The following is a 20,809-nucleotide window of genomic DNA, read 5'->3' on the forward strand; positions in this document are numbered from 1 at the left end:
TGTCGGTTCTTTGACGACGAAACACTTTATCAAAGGGAAAATTACAAGAAAGTTTATATTGCGCTTCCATCGAAGGTCAAAAGAGTTTGCTCTTAGGAAACTAATCAGACTCTTCCTTGAAATTATCGATTTTAATTTGATACCGTGGTGCACTGTTTTTATCGTAAAATACATCTTTGTTACTTAAAACCCATTTCCTTAGTGGTCGGCAGCTTGATCTAGTTTTTTTTTTTCCTCATCGCTATCAAATATCCACAGTGAAATAGGTTTTACGCCTTCAGTTCTTCTGATTACCAATCCGGTAATAAACATTTACCTTTAAAATTAGATTAGACCTTGATCATTATGTAAAAAAAAACCAACCTTCTCCAGTCTCGTGAAAGTATGTTTTTTTCGAAGTGAAAATTTACCTACGTGATACCTAAAAGCTGCCAAGACATAACTTCATATCAGTTTGTCCTGGTTGTCAGAGTTTGCAAGATATGATATTCTGTGCCTTATTATTAAGCGTCGGAAAGCTGAGTCATTGAACTACGTCAACAAGTGCTTGGAGGTCATTATCAAACTATCTTTATCATTATATAGCTTGCCTCCCACAGGAAATGCTACAAAATATCAGTGATCATGATATCACCGATCCATTAAAACAGCACGTTTTTAACTTGCATGTGGGTTAAAAGTCTACTGGGGCGTGGGTTTCCATTCCTTCAAGATGTGTTGTCGTTCGGTAGAATTTTTACTGAATCCACTGAAAGATTAAAACTCTTTTTCATCATCAAAAAGACGGATATGTTTGTGGTTTCCCTAAAAATTTCGAGTTTTTTGTGTGATGTTTTGAAAGCTTATGAAAGCTATTCTTTAGAATCATTATTTCATTTCATTTTTCCTTATGATTAATGGTTTCTTATATTTCGTTTTAAGTCATTTTTGTAATTCATTTGATTAATCTGTGTTGCTTACACGTCCTCGCATTTTAAACGAGTTATTGCTCGAGGAAATTGAGTGTTTAAATAAAGAATCGTAATAGTACCGTATTGAAATATTCAAGATAAACCGGATTCTGTTCCTCTGAACATGAACTCACAATATTAACGAGAAACCAGCACGTTAATGGCTGTATTTTCAGTTCACACAATAGAGTAAGAATTATATTGACACCAGACTGCGAAATGACGCAGAATTTTCATAAGTGAAACGTCGGAATACGAATATGAAGGTGATTACGAGCCAAATATTCTCTTGGTTCAAGGATGCGTTCACAAACATTGTCGTTGTTCTTATTCCTTATCATCTAATATTTCCATAATTATCTTTTTTTTTCAAAAGCCAAACCGTTTAGAAGCTTTAGACCTAAACACTGCATTGGAGCTTGTTAATAAGCATGTGTTTTAAAGCACGACATGCAAACAGATATCTTAGGAGTACCTTTTCCTTGTACTTGCTCGGCGAAATATCACGAACAAGTCAAACTATACTAGCCTTAGGATATATTGATTAGCATAATAATGCAAAAAAATAGCCAGTGTAGACCCATTGATGCACAGGTTACTGGCATAAAAGAGCTGATAAAGTTATGCAACAGCTCTAAATGGAAACGCGAGCAGGTGAGCTGTGGATTCACAACATAAGGCAATTAAATTTTCGTCTGGTTCAGCTTTTGTAAATAGCTGTAAGGCAGTTTTTCGTAGATAGCTTTTGATCTATGTGATAACATGCTCTAAGACAATTCATTTAAGGACCTTCGAGGGGAAAGGCTGACGATTCAGGAAAGCTTATAGTTTTTTATTTGTTTTTTTTCTTACTTTATTTTTATCACCGTCAGATAGTCCTAAAGTTACCAACATGCCGGATTTCCGTGAGTCACATTCATAAAGCTCTTTGAAAAAGTATGCCCCACGTATAAATATATTATACAGTCAAGAATATTTAATTCGAAACTCAGGTAGATTTCAAGGAGACATTTCGAGTTTCGTCACCGTTCAAAATTTAGGCCGGTTCACCGTCGCTTTTCTTTGAAAAATTCAGTTAATCAAATCGCCAACTGTTTAACATGCGACTGTAGTTATGACTGTGATTACAAATATACTCATTATTATAGCACTTTTAGATTCATTCTGGAATTGTGTCGATAACGGAAAAATTTTAAATATTTTCGACATTCGAGTCCCTAAAATATTGTATACTTCTTACAATATTTTTATCCTTTAAAATAAAATAGACGAACGCATTTTAATCATTATACTATATTAGTAAGGACACAGAAAACACGGTAATTACGAAACCCAATTAACGCCGAAATAGCACGCTTGAGTCGCGGAATCGAACATATAATATTGATTGGCGAGGAAAAGATTTATTTCATGTACAAACTAGAATTATACCTGGAGGAGTTGGCTGGGCCCCTACCAAGACTGTTTCAAGGAATCGACGTTCAGTCAACGAATATCGACTCGATGAGGTAATTGTATTCTATATAAACGTATGCCAATGCATTTATTTCAAAATGAATGTTAGAACCTGTAATTTGCCACCCGGAAAGTAGCATGAGTGAGGACATTATTAAAGCTGTGAATATATATAGTACTCATTTTTAAGATGAAGTTTAAAAATGTTTCACTCCTGAGAACAATTATCACAAGTTATGCATGACATCTCCAAATCTGTTAGAGATATGAAACTGTCTGAAAATCGATCCGTAGATGTCAGTAGGATCGATCGAAGTTGAGACTTTGCGCGACGTGTAATGGCTCAGTTACGCTAATGGATTTTTGACAGGATGGGGTTTAATTTATGGATACGTTTAAATAAAACCAGTTTCCTCTTTAGTTCAACCGACGGATAGAAGATGGATCAAACAGGAAAGGGTTCAAGTCGGTTGCGTTTCCAAATGTTACTGGCCTTGCTAGTTCACTTCGTTGAGGGTAAGAGAAAAATTCTAATAATATTGTTCCATGCTTTTCTCGTTAAATTAAAGACGAAGAGTGTCTAGGGTTATTAAAGATTCAACACTGAAGTGCAATTAATTAAGAAACATACTTTTCGTGAAACGAACGCGAAATTTTAGACTACGTGTAAATACAGCAAAACGAAATTTTCTTTTTTCGTGAATAATTTCGCTAGATCCATTTTCCCTAATTTTTTTTCGCTTTTCCTGCTATCAAGAGTAAGTCTCTGTCACTGGTTAATGATTTTGATTGTAACATATAACCCCCTAGTGAACTATTTGTTTTGATACGGTTGGTCCTTTAAACCTAGTATTTGTCATTCAGGAAATATCAAGTGCCTTCAAACTTGATCTGTTCAAATCTAAAATCATTATCGCCGGCAGTGATGGTACAACCAAAGCTCTCCTCGAAGCCCCAGAAGTTTTACGGCATCAACATCATCCTCAAGCTGTATTTCGCCGCTCTGATTCAGTTACCTTTCTGCATCAACACCATCCTCAAGTTGTATTTCGCCGCTCTGATTCACTTACCTTTCGTTACCTTATTGCATACTATTTGAACTCCAGCTAAACCCCATTAGTTAAGAACCCGCTCCAATTTATAATCCTTAATCCAAATCTATTGCATTTTTTCTCGAATTTTCTGTTTTTAACGGTAATAAACACAAACACTGGAACATTAAATCGATGTTTCTCGTTGATTATTCAAAAAGGAACTTTAAATTGACTGTCTGTGGTCAAAAGTTGGAGTTAATTTTTTAGAACATGCTAGTTTCTTCCGCCCAAATTCAAAGGAAAGAACTGTTGCTTTTAGGTAGTTTGAGGATGGGCAGAACTTATAGATCTCTGCGAACTGACGATCTGCCATTCTAATGATTGTCATGTGGATTGAACTGATTTCGCAGTTCTTCAACGACAGAGTTACAAATGTAGTCAGCGATTTTGCTACAATCTGTCGTGTCGTATCAATCTACAAATCTAGCATGGTCACAAAATGGTGAAATCCCTCTAATCGGCTGCAGTTTTCTCCACGTATAACACCTTTATTTTGCACAGATCATCAATATTACTATTTGAAAGGCCGCGCTTATGGGGTAAATTCTACTGCTTTTCAGAAACTCGCTCCGCTTATGTGAGCTACGAGCTAATTGAATATAATTTTACGTGGATTTCGGCCCTCAACGACTCTCTATTAGAAAATGACGCTCCCTTGGCAAGTATTGGGAGTATAGAGCAACTCTGCGAGGCACAAGCAGACCTCATAAAGAATTCCCAGCCGTATTCAAATTATTTCTGGACTGCTCTGAGACTCGATAGCCAAGGTTCGTTCCAATGGGGGCTTCCACCTAACAACTCAGCCCAGGTACCCCTCGAGCTCCTGGACAGAACACAGCTGTTTGACCGCTGTTATGCCATTAGTAAGTCTATGATGAAGCTGAAGTCGTTAAACTGCAGCAGGAAACTTCCTTATTTATTTTCCTATGAAGGTAAGATTTATTTTTTTCTAACAATATTCAGGTCGTTTCTCTCTGAAATAAAATAAGTACAACAAAAATGCTTTCAGGTACAAGGGCGGAGCTACAGATTTTTGCTAAAGGGAAGGGGGGGATCTAAACTTTTGCCACAAAACTATGGAGTTTCATTTTACATTATATGGTACAGATAGTCTAGGAAACAGATCAATACAACATACTTTAAATGTTTCATTTCGAGTAGTACGATAAGACCATTTGTTAGAAAGATTTTGGTGTCAGCCAGGTGATGAGGAATACCCCGAAATCTGCTCCTAGATCCACCGCTGAGGAAGCATATCATAAATTTCTCATACGAACCACCTTATGGCGTTCTTTGTCGATTATTGGACTCACAAAACTTTTTTAAACTTTAATGATTCACTTTTCATGTTAATCTCATGATAATTCTGGTGTTACATATTGCTCAGTTCTAGGATTTAATCATTTAACTCCCATAAGACAGAACTTCTCCTTACTCTGTTAGTACAATATAAAGCAGACAAAGGATGAGAATAAAGAAAAATTTCATTCAGGGATTATGAAATAGGTTGATCCAAAACCAAACTCTAAATACCCCATTGCCGATAATTCATTTTACTTAGATACAGATGATTCATCTCTGCCTCATGATAATTCTCGTGATTATTCAGATCAATGCCGTCAGTATCTGGTAAGTACATATATCTTATTAACCAAGCGCGAGGGCCGTACTGGGAGAATATCGGCCCGAGGTCTTGACAGTACGGACCTCGCTGCGCTCGGTCCGTACAAAAAAGATCGAGGGCCGATATTCTTCCAGTACGGTCCCGAGCAAGCTTGGTTAATAAGAGATTTATTATACAACTAAAGTTCAAAGGGACACAAGTGCTGTATCATTCGGGACTATTCGAGGCAGTGCCTGGTCCAATACTTAGAGAATATTGGACCGGAAATAGAACATTTTGATTGGTTGATTTTAGTTATTGGCCCTCTGACTGCCCGAATCGTGTAATAAAACATCATGGCACATTTGGTGGTTTTACCGATTTGTGCATACATACATACACACACACACACACATACATACATACATACATACATACATACTTTGGTTGACCACTCCCACATGGGCTTTTCAGGGCCAATCTTACACTCACCCATCCCAGGGAAGGACATCCACCACGCAATAATCTCGTGCGTGGGAAATTAACGTCTCCTACCCCTAACCCTGCAAGAGACAGGGTTTATTCGTCCTTATCCGGTGAAGACTAGAATATCTATCCATTTCTTGATATTGTAGAAAGGTAGCACATTCTCCTCAATTATTTTACGACCCTGAGTGTTGGTCCGGCCGGAGCTTGAACCCTCGACCTCCCGCACAACAGTCCAGCCCTCCACAAATTGAGCTAACCAGGAGGCGGTTAGCTGTGTACTTGTTAACCAACAGTTACCAATATGATGTTTTAATTCGTAACTTCACTGAAAAAATGACTCTTCTCTTTTTAATCTAGCTTTCAAAGTGCGTACAAAGTAAAGGAACTCGTTCAGACAGTCAGGTAAAATATATCCCAACACTCCTGAATCAATTTCATTCTCACCCCCCTCCCCCCAACCAAAACCAAGTACAAAATTACTTCTCACCTTTCATTTCAATGTAAACAAAGTACCTCATTTTAGCAAGTACCATCTCGCAATAGCAAATGATTTTTTTTTTTCAAAATCAGCTATATAATTGTTTGTGCTTCTCCCGCTGCATCTACAGGCGTTAGAATACTCCTGGTCTTGTGAAGAGCATGATGTAATGACGATCGGTAGCTGCCAAATCGAGGACACACTCCTGAACTGCTGTCAAACTTATTGTCGAGAAGGGAATTATACTTACACTCTAGATATGGGATCAGGTCTTGGTAAGTATTAATACACCTGCCAGGTATTTAAATTTTTAACTTGTTTTGTTAAGAAAACTTCTTTTTTTCTCTTTTTCTCTCCACTTAAACTTGGCTTTCAATCTCTCTATTATTAATAAAAGTTCTAAATTTTTGAATGACACACTTGGTTGATTACCGATGAAAAAATTCAGGAAAGTGGATGTTTTGAGCACGAGGATTGTGGATTGCATGTTTCTTTTAAGGGCGAGTTGGGTGTAGTCGGTTACTGTGGTAACAGTATGCCTCAAGAAAATAACTAGCAATTCATTCTCAATGAAACTGCTAGATTTTATGTTTATTCGATGAAAGTGTTTCTGAAAAATTATCTGAAACATTCGGATACTTAGGATCAAATTGCAAGAAATTTCATGCTAACTTTCAAACTTTTTCTTTTCTTTGTTTTGAAAGGCGTTCTAGGATGGCGGCTGTCAAGTTGGCTGCCATCTTGGATGACTTCACCTCTTCTGTAGTCCTATAGCCATCGATGTACAGCTAATTTTGTAGAGTTCATTTGACTTAATTTCTACATTTTCATTTCCTTTTTTTTTACTGAAATATCATAGATACTAAAGTGAGAAAAGTACCTAAAGGAGTTTCCACTGATGTTGAGATCAGTTTTTATGTAAATAACAACAGCAGTGGGAGCAAAATGATCCAAGTTATTATCACCTACAAAGTGTTTAAAGACGCAGGTAGGTATATGAAGTCTCTTCTGAACGCTAAGATTCATTATCAGTTGGAGTTAATTTAATTTAGTCCATTTTCATTGCATTAAGTTTTGCAGTGGGGAAGGACTAGAAAGGAACATTGGAACCATTCGTGCTAGTACACCCTCCCACCCATCCCACCCTAGGGGAGGACATCCATCACACAGTAATCTCGTGTGTGGGAAATTAACGTCTCCTACCCCAACCCTGCAGGAGACGGGACCTCCATTTATTCGTCCCTATCCGAGAAGACTAGAATATCAAACCATTTCTTGATGTTATAGAAAACTGGCAAATTCTTCTCAATTATTTTAAGACCTTGAGTGTTGGTCCGGCCAGGGCTCGAACCCTCGACCTCCCGCAAAACAGTCCAGCGCTCTATCTATTGAGTTAACCGGGAGTTAAAAAAGTAACAAAGTTGTCTTTTGATTAGTATGCAAATTTTTATTAATATGTTAAATTTTTTCGCCATTCCTTCAGGGAGGGTTATTGCAGTTATATTGCACCGAAAAGCAAGGAATGAAGCCAGTCTTTGGAATTATAACGGCAGCATGTAAGAATTAGTAATTATCCATTAAAGAGAGTCGTTTCTAAGTGCAAGGCGAAAGGATATTAGTCACTGTTTTAATTGCTTGTTCTCCAATAGCAGGTGTAAGGAGAGCGTAAATGGGAGGAGCCGAGCTACCGTACCGGCAAACAGTCCTCTCACTGGGACTTAATCTGTGGATAGCTCCATTCAAGTTTAAGGTTTCAGTTTGCAAGCTAGAGGAGGCGGCGTGCCCGAGTGGTCAGGGTGCTGAACTTGTGTCTCGGGTTCAAATCCTCCCCCCTGCTAATCACTGGATTTGTTCTCACTTGCCACTAGTTGAAATCCTCGGCTGCGTTCTGTAAATGGCCCACTGGTCTGCCTTCTGCCAGTGTGGATTTTTAACTACTTAGTTAGTCTACACTGTGGCCGAATAGCCCCTCAGGGGGAGCTTTAATTTACGTATTTCATTTTGTTATTATTTTTTTTAACTTCAATAGATTCTGGGGGGGAAAAATTACAGGAAATGGTACAAATAGCCCAGAAATGTCAAGATAGACTCGTGCGTCATTAGCTAGTGATATACTAATAGACACACAAGATTTAAGTATGTTTTGTTATCTTTGTAGCTATACACTGATTTCTGATGTCGTTGGAATTGAACTTGACCCTCCTCAGAATGAAACTATTCAAGATAAAATCATCATTTATTTTAGTCACAACGAGGTAAAATAGATTATATTGTGTTTTTAAATGTAGTTATCGGCAAAGGAATTTCGACCATTTGAATGGGGCGTATATTAGATGGAAAGTGTGGTAGTCATTTCTCACCATAACGTCATTACGCTTCCTTTGGTAGCTGAACATTGATCCAAAAATTGTCGAAAGGCAATGCGTCTTCTGGATGGAGGATTTCAAGTAGGTCAATTTAATTATTCAGTCCTTCAGTTAGATTTTGGGAATTTAGTATATGTGGAAGGTTCTTTCTTTATTTTTCTATTTCAGTCTTTCTTCTTTCTTATCCATAGTTTATTATCAAATTATTTTTAGCTCCACGAACGGCGGTTCGTGGTCAAGTGATGGCTGCACGGTACTGAATGATTCTTCCATGCTTTCGACTGTTTGCAGTTGTAACCACCTCACGAATTTCGCAGTTCTAATGCAATACAAGGACATTGAGGTGTGATGTTGTGAATGTTTCATCCAAGAGTCATTGCTATCTTGGGAACTAAAAAAAAATAAAACTCCCTACAAGACTTCAAGTTCATCGTGTGCCATGTGCGTCGCTTATGCGCACGCATCTAATTGTATACGGTTGTTTGCAGTGATCGTGATTGCGTTTGGATTTTTTTTTAAGCTTATTGCTCCATTCCACCTCTGTGACTACTGAATTTTGTCTTTGGGTCATTCTTATCACACTGGTTTTTATTCGCCAGGAGGTCACTGGTTTTTATTCGCCAGGAGGTATACTTTAATAATTCCTTCAAAGGCAAGTCTGTTCGTATCAGATCGGGCTATGAATAATTTGGATATATCAACAAAGTTGAAATGGTAAATTGGCCACCGTAACGATTACAAAAGCTGACGTTTCGAGGGTTAGCCCTTCGTCGGCCTATGAATAGTTCATTTTTACAAGCTATTTGTGGAGAGAAATGAACAAAGGGGGTTAGTTTCTAAAGAAATTGTGGTGCTGCGTCGGTAGGGTACAATTATAAGGTAATTCTGGTTTTATCAACTGAGTTGATAATGTAAATTGGCCACCGTAAAAAGTTTCAAAGCTGACGTTTCGAACGTTATTTAGCAATACGTCACTTTTGGAACGGCTAATCGCGGAGTTAGTAGAATTTCCAACGAATCCAAAGCTTTTAAGTCATAATCTCTCAACCACTTTGTAATTTTTATCTCATTTTCCACCTGTTTTCTTTTTTCTTTTTGATTCTCAGGAAGGTAACATTCCACCGGAGCACAGAAGGGCATTGCTCATTATTACCTACGTTGGTTGCTCCTTATCCCTCGTTGGGGAAGCACTGGTCATATTCGTCTATGTGACATTTATGTGAGTGTTTCTGAAAAAAAGGGAGAAAAAATTTCTAGATATAAAAGTAACGCCGAGGTTTTGTTGTACGGTAATGTCTTGTTTGAGCAATTTTTTTAGGAAAAGATTAGTTAGGAATCGTTCCACCAAAATAGGGACAAATATCTCCGTTTTTCTAAAGTTGAGGTCAGTATAGTTATTGTAGTTAACTTTAATCACCTTTGATATAGTCAAGGGCGTAGCCAGGGGGGTCCTGGGGTGCCCGTGACCCCCCCCCCCCTTGGTAAGCCTTCTTTTGAGCAAAGGCTGATAGTTTCGAAAGAAACTGTTTGGGGCTGCGTCGGTGGGAGTAACGAAATAATTTGGATATATCAACAAACAACCTACAATATTCAGGTGGTGAAAACGCCATGACAATATCTTGGCCTGCCAAGGTCATAACAATCTGGCGAGCAGCCTCTGCCCCCCCCCCCCCCCCTTAGGAAGAGAAGCAGAGAAAGAACCTATCAACATACTCTGCACTATGTACCTTTCTTCTCAGTAATGTTTGCTGTAGACTTCTGGGTGGTTGCCAAGTAAAAATTCCATGTTTATCTAATTTGTTGAATACTTTTAAACAGGAAAATTAAAGCCGAAGGAATCCAAGTCAGGCTGAATCTTTCCACGGCTCTGTTTCTTGCTCAGCTAGTATTTTTATCCGGAATCGATGCTACCAGCAATAAGGTACGAAAAGAAGTTCCATTTGTAGTCACATATTTAGTCGTTCTTTACAATCAATTTCATCTTATGTGTTGTAAGCTTAGTCGTCTCATCCCTCAGAGAAGAAATTCCGCGCAGTTTGTTTTGTTCGATCGATGAATTGCAGCACATTTCGGCGAATTGACGCTAGAAGTAAATATCGCTTTCAAACTCGCCAAAACAAAATGCATGTCACAAATGCGATACAATTTTTTTCTGCCGAATTTCTAGGTGAACTAAATTTCTTCCTTTCACATCGTTGAAAAGCCTCCGGCAAAGTTCGCGAGTTTCGCTTTCATTACTTCCGAAGTCATTCACTATTGTCTATTTCAAGAAGACGAATTACTTCTCATGTGAAGATAACTAGACTGGGACCATTTTTGATGTAAGATGTGGTGCAAAGTCTCCTGGCTTGATCTTTCCCTGGAGAATTTAATTATCAGCTTATCCGATCTCTCATTTCAGTCCGTGTGCATCTTAGTGGCTGTTTTACTCCACTACTTCTATCTGGCAGCGTTTGGATGGATGCTCATAGAGGGAGTTTTTTTGTACATAATGATTGTAGAGGTATTCAACACAGTGAACATGCGGTACCTCTATTTCTTTGGCTGGGGTAAGAAACTTAACAATGTCATTGCTCTGGTGATGAAAATAATTACGATGATATCCGAATATCATTAAAAACTGGATCAGTGGATGCGATTCAAAAATTTTCATTGCCTTAGCCGTCATGGGTTATGAGCCATCACACTATGCGTGCGCATGAAGACGAGTTAAACCGATAGTATTTTTGTATATTTTAACTTTCCGTTTATTCTTGTAAAATAAAGTTGGGAAGATTTATCTATATTTTGGAGAGTTTTTAATAAATCAATTATCCAATTGCGCTTGTTGTGTAGGAGATGATTCCAGCTATCTTGGCTCTACGGGCCTCGTTGGTTAGCTATCATCTCATATTCAACGCACACTCGTGGAATAATCGTTAAGGATTTCACAGAATATCAAACGAGTCGCAATCAAATACAAGTGAAAAGTGGGATATTTCTTGGCCGTAACTCTCGAAAACGTTGCAGATTTTATTTGATAGAGATTGCTGAGGCCAGCACAAGTAATACAAAGTACAATAGGAAAGTTGGGTGAAACACAAGCTTTCTTGTATTCTGATCGGCTGTACTTTGTGTGTTAAATATTGAATGTGAAATAGAACTTATCTATCGATTCCTTCAGGGACGGCAGGTCATTTCATAATACAGCTGTCCTTGATATTAATTTCACTGTTGTTGTTAATGCTGCTGTTATTGTTGTTGTTGTTGTTGTTTTTTGTTATTTTTGTTGTTGTTATTTTTGCTTCTGTTGTTGTCCTACTTCATCCTCGATCAGTGGATGCGATTAAAAAATTTTCATTGCCTTAGCCATCATGGGTTTTGAGCCATTATACTAGTGTGTGCGCATAAAGACGAGTTGAACTAAAAGTATTTTTGCATATTTTTAACTTTCCGTTTATTCTTGCAACATTAAGTTGGGAAGACAGAGCTATGTTTTGGAGGGTTTTTAATGAAACAATTATCCAATTGCGCTTGTTGGATAGGAGATGATTCCAGCCCTCTTAGTCCTATGTGCCTCGTTAGCTATCTATCATCTGATATTCATCGCGCACTCGTGGAATAATTGCTAAGTATTCCAAAGAATATCAAACGAGTTGCAATCAACTATAAGTGAAAAGTGGGATATTTCTTGGCAAAACTCTCAAAAATGTTGCAGATTTCATTTGATAGAGAATGCTGAGGCAAGCACAAGCAATACAAAGTACAATAGAAAACTTAACGTTGGGTGAAACACACGCTTTCTTGTATTCTGATTGGCTGTATTTTGTGTGATATATATTGAATGTAAAATAGAACTTATCTATTGATTCCCTCAGGGAGGGCAGGTAATTTTATATTACAGCCGTCTTTCATATTGATTTCACTGTTGTTGTTAATGTTGCTGTTATCGTTACTGTTGTTTTTTTTTGTTATTTGTGTTGTTGTTGTTATTGTTGCTTCTGTTGTTGTTGTACTTCATCCTGTTGAGCTGATTTTTATATTTTAACCATGTAGGTTATCGTATTGTGGAATTATTGAGCTGTATTTTTATTGAATTATATTGTTATTCCATTTCTTATCTCATAGGTTTCCCAATCGTACCAATAGTTATTTCGCTAATAATTGGCTCAGGCGGTGAAAAAGGACTTGATACTTACACAAATGAAAACTTGTAAGTACACAGCGCTTTATTCGTCATTATAACTTATTCATTTTATTAGACACCGTCATATAAACTGTTTTGAAACAGATCCGTCGTCTGAACTTACTTTCAGCTGCTGGTTATCCTTCCACAAGCACTTGAGCTGGGCCTTCATCGTCCCTGTGTTACTTGTGACAGTTGTAAGTCCTCTTCTCTCTGCTTTTACCGTTATCTTAATTAATGGCTGGAAATGACAAACAAGAAGAATAAATATATGAATGAATGAACGAGAGAATGAAAACATGATTGAATGAATGGTGGTTGAAACATATTGTGACTGACTGATTAACTGGGAGTGGGTGACCGACTAAGTGACTTATTTATACGATTGCCCCATAGACAAGTGATTGGAGCCTTTGTTTTGCATTTTCTTTATTTAAGATCAACTTTGGGGTACTCATGGCGGTGTTACGAGAGATCAGGAATCTCCATGAACCTAATCCCTCTAAAATGAAGACCTTGAGGTATGTCTTGTAGTGCCTGCGGTAGCATGGAAACTAAAGTAAAGGATTCTTGAAATCGCGTAAATTACGTCAACTCTCAGAGGAAAAATGTCACCGAATGATAATTTTTCCTCGAAATATGCTTGGCCGTTTACTAATTAAAATGAATGAAACACTATTATCATATCCGAATTTTGAAATAACGCTATTACAGCCTCTTATTTATTTAAATCTTAAATTAACTATTCAACTTGAAGGTCTGTTTTTTTTTTTTTTTTTATTGAAGTCTTAAACTGGATGAAGTCATTTTAAATTGTTTTGGGTTTTTCCCTTGAACCTTTCTGCGTTATTCGACAAGGGAGAGAATCTTCTCGATTATTCATTTATAATTAATAGATAGTTCGAACGATTTCATTTTATTGTAGAAAAAATAATTTCCCATGCGAAATGTGTATTGCAATGTATAGCTCCAAAAGAAAATTGTAATTTGAAAGCAGTTTCGCGTTTTATTTGCTTTTAGAAAAACTCTGAAGTCGTTTATCATCTTAAGCCCTCTACTGGGTTTAACTTGGATATTTGGTCTCTTGGCTGTCACGGACGCAGGGTTGGAGTTCCAGTATGTTTTTACAATACTTAACTCCACACAGGTCTGTACAAACTACATGTACGTATGTCTATAAGTTGCAAACGCTTTGGTCCAATACCTGGCGCGCTTGACCCCATGCAGTCAAAAGGCCTAGTAAGTGAACCACTTATTAAGTTTCACACCGCGTTTGTCCACTTGGATCAAAAGGCCTTTCGCGAGGAAGACAGTCTCTTAATCTTATTGGATTTTGGTCAAGAGGAAATAAAATCAAAAGCTATGTAATGCGAGAAATTCTAATTCAAAGATGGAACTGATCAATCACGTATCTTTTTCAGGGTATGCTCATTTTCCTCTTGCATGTGCTGAGAAACAGTGAAGTTCGTGCAGCATTCCATCACAAAATGTTGAAATGGAGGTTCAACATATTTCACAGCAGCTCTTCCAGCCGCACTCATGCAGAGATGTCTGCGCAGTCCGGTGGCAAGCGAAAACGGAAAGTAGACCATGAAGAACACAAAAAAGAGCTAAATCATAACACTAGACCAGGAGAACAGATGGCATTTATCGTCAGACTACCTCCTCCAAGCGTTCGCTAAAACTTCATCTACAGTTTCCTGCATCAGTTTTTTATTCTTCAACCCTAAGAGTGACAAGGATCTAATTTGTATCTAGGGTACCACTGCTTCATCAAACATTAAGGAGATTTAAATCGAATTAACCATTCGAAATTTTCTAAATAAATGCTAAAAATGTTGATCAACCATACCACCATTATTCAAAAGAAAAGAGGAGCCGAAACAATGCCACAACGCGACAAAAATATCTTTTTCTGTACTTCTTAGCAGTTGTTTAAATAGATCGCCAAACAACACGACAGAAAAGGAGCGAGACCACGTCATGCTAAGAGAAAAAGGCCCGGTTACCTAAAACGTCGGCAGCGTTTGTTGTCGAATTTTCAGCAAAATTTATAATGATTTGAGTAAATTAGTTTACTTTGAGAAATCTCCAGATGGGGTTGACATCATAGATCCATATGTACTATTTGATGCAGAAAATTGAAAAAAAAATGTATAGATTGTGGTATATTCCAAGAGATTCTATAATCTCTCTTGCATTTTCTTATCCTTCATCTTCAAATTGTAAAGGGATATTTTAAAGTTATCTGATGTATATTAAATAAATGTGTTTTAAAACACATTATCTCAATTTAAACTGCACAACCATAAAATTAAGCATGAGAGGGGCAACGAAACATACTAATAATTAACAACTGGTTCATGCATTAGCGTGCACTATCGAGTTATGGAGCACGTGCGAAGTTTGGAGAGCACGAAAGAAACGTAAGAGTTGCCCGAGGCAACTCTAGCTTCTTGAGTGCTCTAAAAACTTCCCACGTGCTCCATAATGCGATAGTGCACAGCTAAAAGCATGAACAAATTGTTTTATAACATAGCCGGTGGAATTGTGCAGTAAATCCGACGCGAAAAACGAACAACAATATCAGAAATGATTGTTCGCGGTAAGCGAAATGTTAAGCAAAATAGAAATTGGTTTTATTTCGAATTTTCTGTTGAAAGCTCGAGTTTTATTTTACTGCAGTTAAAATACAAAATTCTTTATTTTTCTTTCATTTGTTTGGTTTTATCAGAGTGTCTTTTTGTCAAAATTTGTTGCATTTCACCCTCGGACAGTGAAGCGAATCGTGACGGCGCTGATGCCGAGTCTCCTTTTCTGTTGTTTTTCTCTTTTTCTGCCTCATTTAAGAACTGGAATTGGTACTATTAAACTTAAAAAATTAAAGTGCCATATTTCTTCAATAACAGGTTTCATAGGATCCCATCTAAAAAAGGCGATTATGAATAACCATCAGAAGATGGTTTATATATTTACCTTGGCCGGTTTACGATCGGTGTCTACTTTGGGGCTCGGAGTAAAATTTTAATCAGAAATATCGTAATTTTTTGACAAGTTTTCCCTATACTCGTGTAAAAGCCGAAAACACGACAAAAAAATGTAAAATTTAGTTATAACATTGAGTATTGCTAATTCAGTTTGAGATCCTCTCTTGTGGGTGTGGATTTACAGAGAAGTGAAGGAAAATAGGCAGATGTACCTGTCAACTTTTATGATCATTGTTCCCAAGTTTAATTTACCAAGAGGAATTTTCTACACGTCATTGATGCAGACCCAGGCCCTAGTCAACTATTACAGGCAGACCAGAGGGAATTTTGTGAAGAACTTCAGACCTTCACGCAAGAAAATGGCGATGATAAACATTGCAAAAAAAGAGCAACTTGTAATAGGAAGGTTGGAAAATTGTCTTCGTTTTGGGACTGGTGGGCCGAGTCTCTGTTTTTATCCATTACTGTCGCGAAATATATTATTTTTCCCCGCGTTAACAGTGGCCGCTCGCGCGAAAAAAAAAAAAAAAAGAAAAATAGGCCAAGCGATTTGCTCACGCTATCAGCGTGTACTATCGGGATTTTTAGCACGCTTACGTATAATGAATTTGATTGCGCGGCTCTTCTAGCTATGTTATAATGCCAATTAAGAACCGCGGACATAATACATATTTTAAACATAAACCACGAATGTGCGTGTGTGGATTTTTAGAGTACAGATCGAGGTGTGAAGGACAACCTCAGTGGCACTGAGGTTGTCTCTTTTCTTTTCATGGTGATCTGTCTTATACGTTTGACAATTCTGTGATATATCTATTGACTGATTGATGCAATGACATTCTCAGCCATGTGGATTTTGTCTTGTTATTTTATTGATGACCTGACGGAGTATGAACCGTTTGCATGCCACTCAACTTCAACTTGAACTTTACTTTATTTAGCACTCAAGTTTCAGTTACAATATTAACATAAAAAAAAAAAAAAGAAACAGGAAAAGATACATATGTAAAAAATTAAAGGTAACAGTGTTCCAGACTTCGTGCATGGAGGCTAAGAAAACCGCGAGGTTGTCGAGTCAGCCTCCATCTCGTTTGGATTCACATAGAAGAAACTGGGAGTAGAGGGACGGATTATAGAATTAAAAGCTAGAAGAATTGTGGAAGACTTACGTTTGAGAATGCAGAAACTCACGAACAGCAATGGTTACGACTTTGTACTTGTACTGAGGCCATGTGTCATTTTTTGGGATCTTGTAGTCGTTAGAATCTCTGTCTAATCGTCTTAGTAGTAGTTCCCTTATATTGTTTTATAATACAATTTCACTCGCAAGGTCAGCTTACTGAGGTGAAATAATCCAGGCCTTCTGCTCCAGAATAGCACATAGGAACTAAGGATACGTGTGTGATGGACGCCTAAGGGTGGTATTCTATTTGCTTGACATATTTTTGAAGCCTCAGTTAAATGGGAAAAAAACTTCGAACCCCTAAATCACATAACCTAAAAAATATTAACGCAACTTTTTTTGTGGCGTTAATGTTGTATGCGAATTGTCGAGAAGATGAAACACATGGCACGTGCTGCCAGTGCTAAAATGAAGAAAATAAAGTTAGGCTTTCATCAGGATCCACCAAAACTGCTTGTTTAGGAATATTAGTTCAAAAGAGCACCTGTAACTTATTTTTTTGTGTGTGTTTTCTTTTTTATAGCTTGCCTTGATGGAAGTCATCACCATAGAGGCATCGTTGCGTTAATTTTAGTGAAAATCAAGAGCCACGAGTAATGGCTTCCTGAGTACATCTATCAATCATTTTGCCGTTGAGTTGTTAGAACAAAATTTCATTTTTGGAGAAAAAAACGAGAAAATATAGCAATATGTGGATTTTACTTTTGCAATAGGAATAAAACCTTGTTGACTTATTAAGGGATCAAACTGAAATCGCTGGACCTATTCCGTGTACAAAAATCTGAAAAGTCTTAATTTCCTAAATTTTGAGGCGAAAAAGCATTCGCTGAACGGGGTGGCTGATTTCCATCGCGTTAGCACTTTTTTGAGGAAAAATAATTGCGCAAATTAAAGTATTGCACTGATTGGGCTTGAATTTAACTTTTTGTTAATTTAAAGGTTAACGGATACCAGATCGACAATTAATTTTAACTTTAGAGTCATTGGTAACCACGCCACTATCTCCTAACAATAAACAATAAATAGGAGATAATTAAAAAAGGAAATAATATCGATGATATACCGATAAGTCTCAAGAGGGAAAATATGCATAGAGCCATTTTAAAAAAACAAACACAGCTAAAACCAGCCAGTGGTAAATTAAATCTTCCAACTACTCTTGATTTTCGTTCTCAGCCACGAGAAATGCCACCAATTGACATCAGTTTTCCTTTACGTATTTTTTTTTCCGTTCTTGAGGAATTTTAAACGTCACTGTCTGCAAGCCATGATCCGAGAAAATTTCGACAAACGACCTTCAATTGAGAATTGTTGGAGTTTGCTAGAGCTTAAATCTAGTAGGGGACTTATGTCCTATTGTGTTTGCTTCGGTACTGCTTGTACAAATCCTTAAATAAATAAATACATAAATAAGTAATAAATAAATAGTGAGGGACTGTTTTGCCATTAAATCTGCATCAACCTACAGAGTGGCGCGAAAGGCGAGTGAAGTGTCAGCAGCTGATTGGCGATAACAAACACATTGGTACCGTTACGGTTTTTCTCACGGCTGGAAATCCATGTAAAACACCGTAGTTTACATCAATAATATTTATTCCTCTTTATCTAATTTGCAAAGAAACGCCCGCCTTTGACAATAGGAGCACTATCTCTGTTTTATTTCTATTCTCGCCGTTTGTAGCCCATTCTCTGGACGAGGAAACGCAAGTTCCTCTTCATTTTATGAAGGTAAATCAAACCTTCGTTTGTTTTGTGTTTTGTTTTTGTATTTTTATGTTTTGCTTGTTTGCTTGTATTTTTTTTTAGAAAAATACTTATACATTGGTACTATTAAACTTAAAAAATTAAAGTGCAATATCTCTTCAATAACAGGTTTCAAAGGATCCCATCTAAAAAAGGCGATTATGAATAACCATCAGAAGATGGTTTACATATTTACCTTGGCCAGTTTACGATCGGCGCCTACTTTGGGGCTCTGAGTAAAATTTTAATCAGAAATATCGTAATTTTTTGACAAGTTTTCCCTATACTCGTGTAAAAGCCGAAAACACGACAAAAAAATGTAAAATTAAGTTATAACATTGAGTATTGCTAATTCAGTTTGAGATCCTCTCTTGTGGGTGTGGAATTAAGGAGAAGTGAAGCAAAATAGGCAGATGTACCTGTCACCTTTTATGATCATTGTTCCCAAGTTTAATTTACTAAGAGGAATTTTCTACACGTCATTGATGCAGACCCAGGCCCTTATCAACTATTACAGGCAGACCAGGGGGAACTTTGTGAAGAACTTCAGACCTTCACGCAAGAAAATGGCGATGATAAACATTGCAAAAAAAGAGCAACTTGTAATAGGAACATTGATCAGAGCATTCGTCCTGATTGTCGCAAGGACACCATCGCACTTTGGGAAGAGTGTTACTGTGATGAACTTTGTGAAGAAATTGGAGATTGTTGTGTTGATTATGAGATATGGTAAGATAATATATACACCCCGTTTTTAAATACATTGAGATTACTTATTAAATGTACATACTTTTTCTTTTCTATGGGGTGTTTCGAATTGCAATTTATCTGGAATTTTATTTTCTTACGCAAAGAAAAGATTCAATAATGGCAATTGCAACGACAACAACAAAAAGGCTTTTTCAGAAAAAATTATTTTAAATCGATAAAGATAGATAGATAAATAGATAGATAGATAGATACATAGATAGATAGATAGATAGATAGATAGATAGATAGATAGATAAGTAGATAGATAGATAGATAGATAGATAGATAGATAGGTAGTTAGGTAGGTAGGTAGGTAGATTGTTGGATAGGTGGATGGATGGAACCCTTGATATAAATGCGGCATTTTATCAGATTGAAATATACAGCAATATTAAAATTTGGTTTACATAAAATTCGTACGGAATACAAGTTGTATATTTACTATCAAGAAGCTAATGTTCCAGAACTAGTTTTGCTGGTGCTGATAGCACTAGTCTAGCTTACCCGTAAAAATTTTTAGCGAAGTTTCTTCCTTTAAATGTTTGGCAAATCATTCCAGATTCTTGCTTCGGTAAATGCAAAACTGTTTCTGTAAAAGTCTGTGCGACTTTTAGGGGAGCGCAAAATTCATTCTGGAAGGTCACAGTCCATAATCATGAAAAGAGGCACTATGGGTAAACATTTCAGACAGGTACGGGGGAGTGAGACCATTCAGTATTTAAACATCAAAATGGGTTTTTGACCTTTTCTCATTGTTTCTAACGTCATTCAGCCTTATTCGTAGAGAATATCCCTAGATCTCTGCAAATAGAAGCGCCAGTTATTATTCGCGCTGCACGGTTTTGGAGCATTTGCAAATGGACAATTTGTGTTTCACTTATACTATCCAAACAATGCAACAATATGTAAAGTAAGAGTTAATTATTGACCTGTAAATGTCAATTAGTTTTTCTTTTAGAAAAGGTTTAAGCCTTCTTAGAACACTCAAATTACGAGTAACCTTCTGTCTTATACCTAGCATGTGGCTATCCCAAGTTAAATATTTCTCGATGTCTACACCAAGACATGTAACAGATTTTACTTTATCCAACTCGGTGTCTGACAAAGAAAGTCTAATATCCGTCTACCAGGCTCGCTACTCTTTGTCTTGATCCTACAAGCATAAAATCAGTTTTTAACACATTTAGGGTAAGCCTGTTGGCTGAAAGCTAAGAGGCTATACCCCTGAGATCCTTTGACATTTTATTCTGCAGGGCAGGGAAACTGCAGCCTGAGAATTTCAGGTTCGTATCGTCAGCAACTAATCTTACTACCCCATAATCTAAGCACTTAGAGATATCATTTATATATATACCGAGAAATAGTAGCGGACCTAAAATTGAATCTTGAGGAATACCACGTGTTATGTAATCTATAGATGAGGTGATACATATATCTTATTAACCAAGCGCGAGGGCCGCACTGGGAGAATATCGGCCCGAGGTCTTGACAGTACGGACCGAGCGCAGCGAGGTCCGTACAAAAAAGACCGAGGGCCGATATTCTT

General features: G+C 37.2%; 1 protein-coding gene across 3 annotated transcripts; it reads left to right on the forward strand.

Moving 5' to 3' along the window:
- The first annotated feature begins 1,635 nt into the window (after nt 1-1,635).
- On the forward strand, nt 1,636-15,316 carry LOC111342432 (adhesion G protein-coupled receptor D1). 3 transcript variants are annotated; one of them, XM_088748255.1, is made up of 19 exons: nt 1,651-2,458; nt 2,827-2,921; nt 4,060-4,431; nt 5,061-5,128; nt 5,949-5,993; nt 6,200-6,344; nt 6,929-7,057; nt 7,553-7,625; nt 8,228-8,324; nt 8,458-8,516; nt 8,649-8,688; nt 9,542-9,654; nt 10,254-10,356; nt 10,837-10,984; nt 12,543-12,627; nt 12,731-12,797; nt 13,039-13,121; nt 13,621-13,747; nt 14,022-15,316. In XM_088748255.1, the coding sequence occupies exons 2-19, from the start codon at nt 2,846-2,848 to the stop codon at nt 14,280-14,282; spliced, it is 2,091 nt and encodes a 696-aa protein (XP_088604381.1). In that variant the 5' UTR covers nt 1,651-2,458; nt 2,827-2,845; the 3' UTR covers nt 14,283-15,316. The 3 variants fall into 3 exon arrangements, 2 of the variants coding, with proteins under 2 accessions (XP_088604381.1, XP_088604380.1); XM_088748254.1 differs by having other exon boundaries at nt 1,654-2,458; nt 8,649-8,778; XR_015996458.1 differs by lacking the exons at nt 13,621-13,747; nt 14,022-15,316 and having other exon boundaries at nt 1,636-2,458; nt 8,649-8,778; nt 12,706-12,797.
- Nucleotides 15,317-20,809: the final 5,493 nt, after the last annotated feature.

This window comes from Stylophora pistillata, chromosome 2 (assembly GCF_964205215.1).
Source record: "Stylophora pistillata chromosome 2, jaStyPist1.2, whole genome shotgun sequence".
Lineage (NCBI taxonomy): Eukaryota > Metazoa > Cnidaria > Anthozoa > Scleractinia > Pocilloporidae > Stylophora > Stylophora pistillata.

Coding starts and splice junctions, on each gene's coding strand:
- LOC111342432 (XM_088748254.1), top strand. CDS start 2,846: ATGGATCAAACAGGAAAGGGTTCAAGTCGGTTGCGTTTCCAAATGTTA. Junction 8,517..8,648: donor TTCTGGATGGAGGATTTCAA/GTAGGTCAATTT, acceptor AATTATTTTTAG/CTCCACGAACGGCGGTTCGT. Junction 13,748..14,021: donor CAATACTTAACTCCACACAG/GTCTGTACAAAC, acceptor TATCTTTTTCAG/GGTATGCTCATTTTCCTCTT.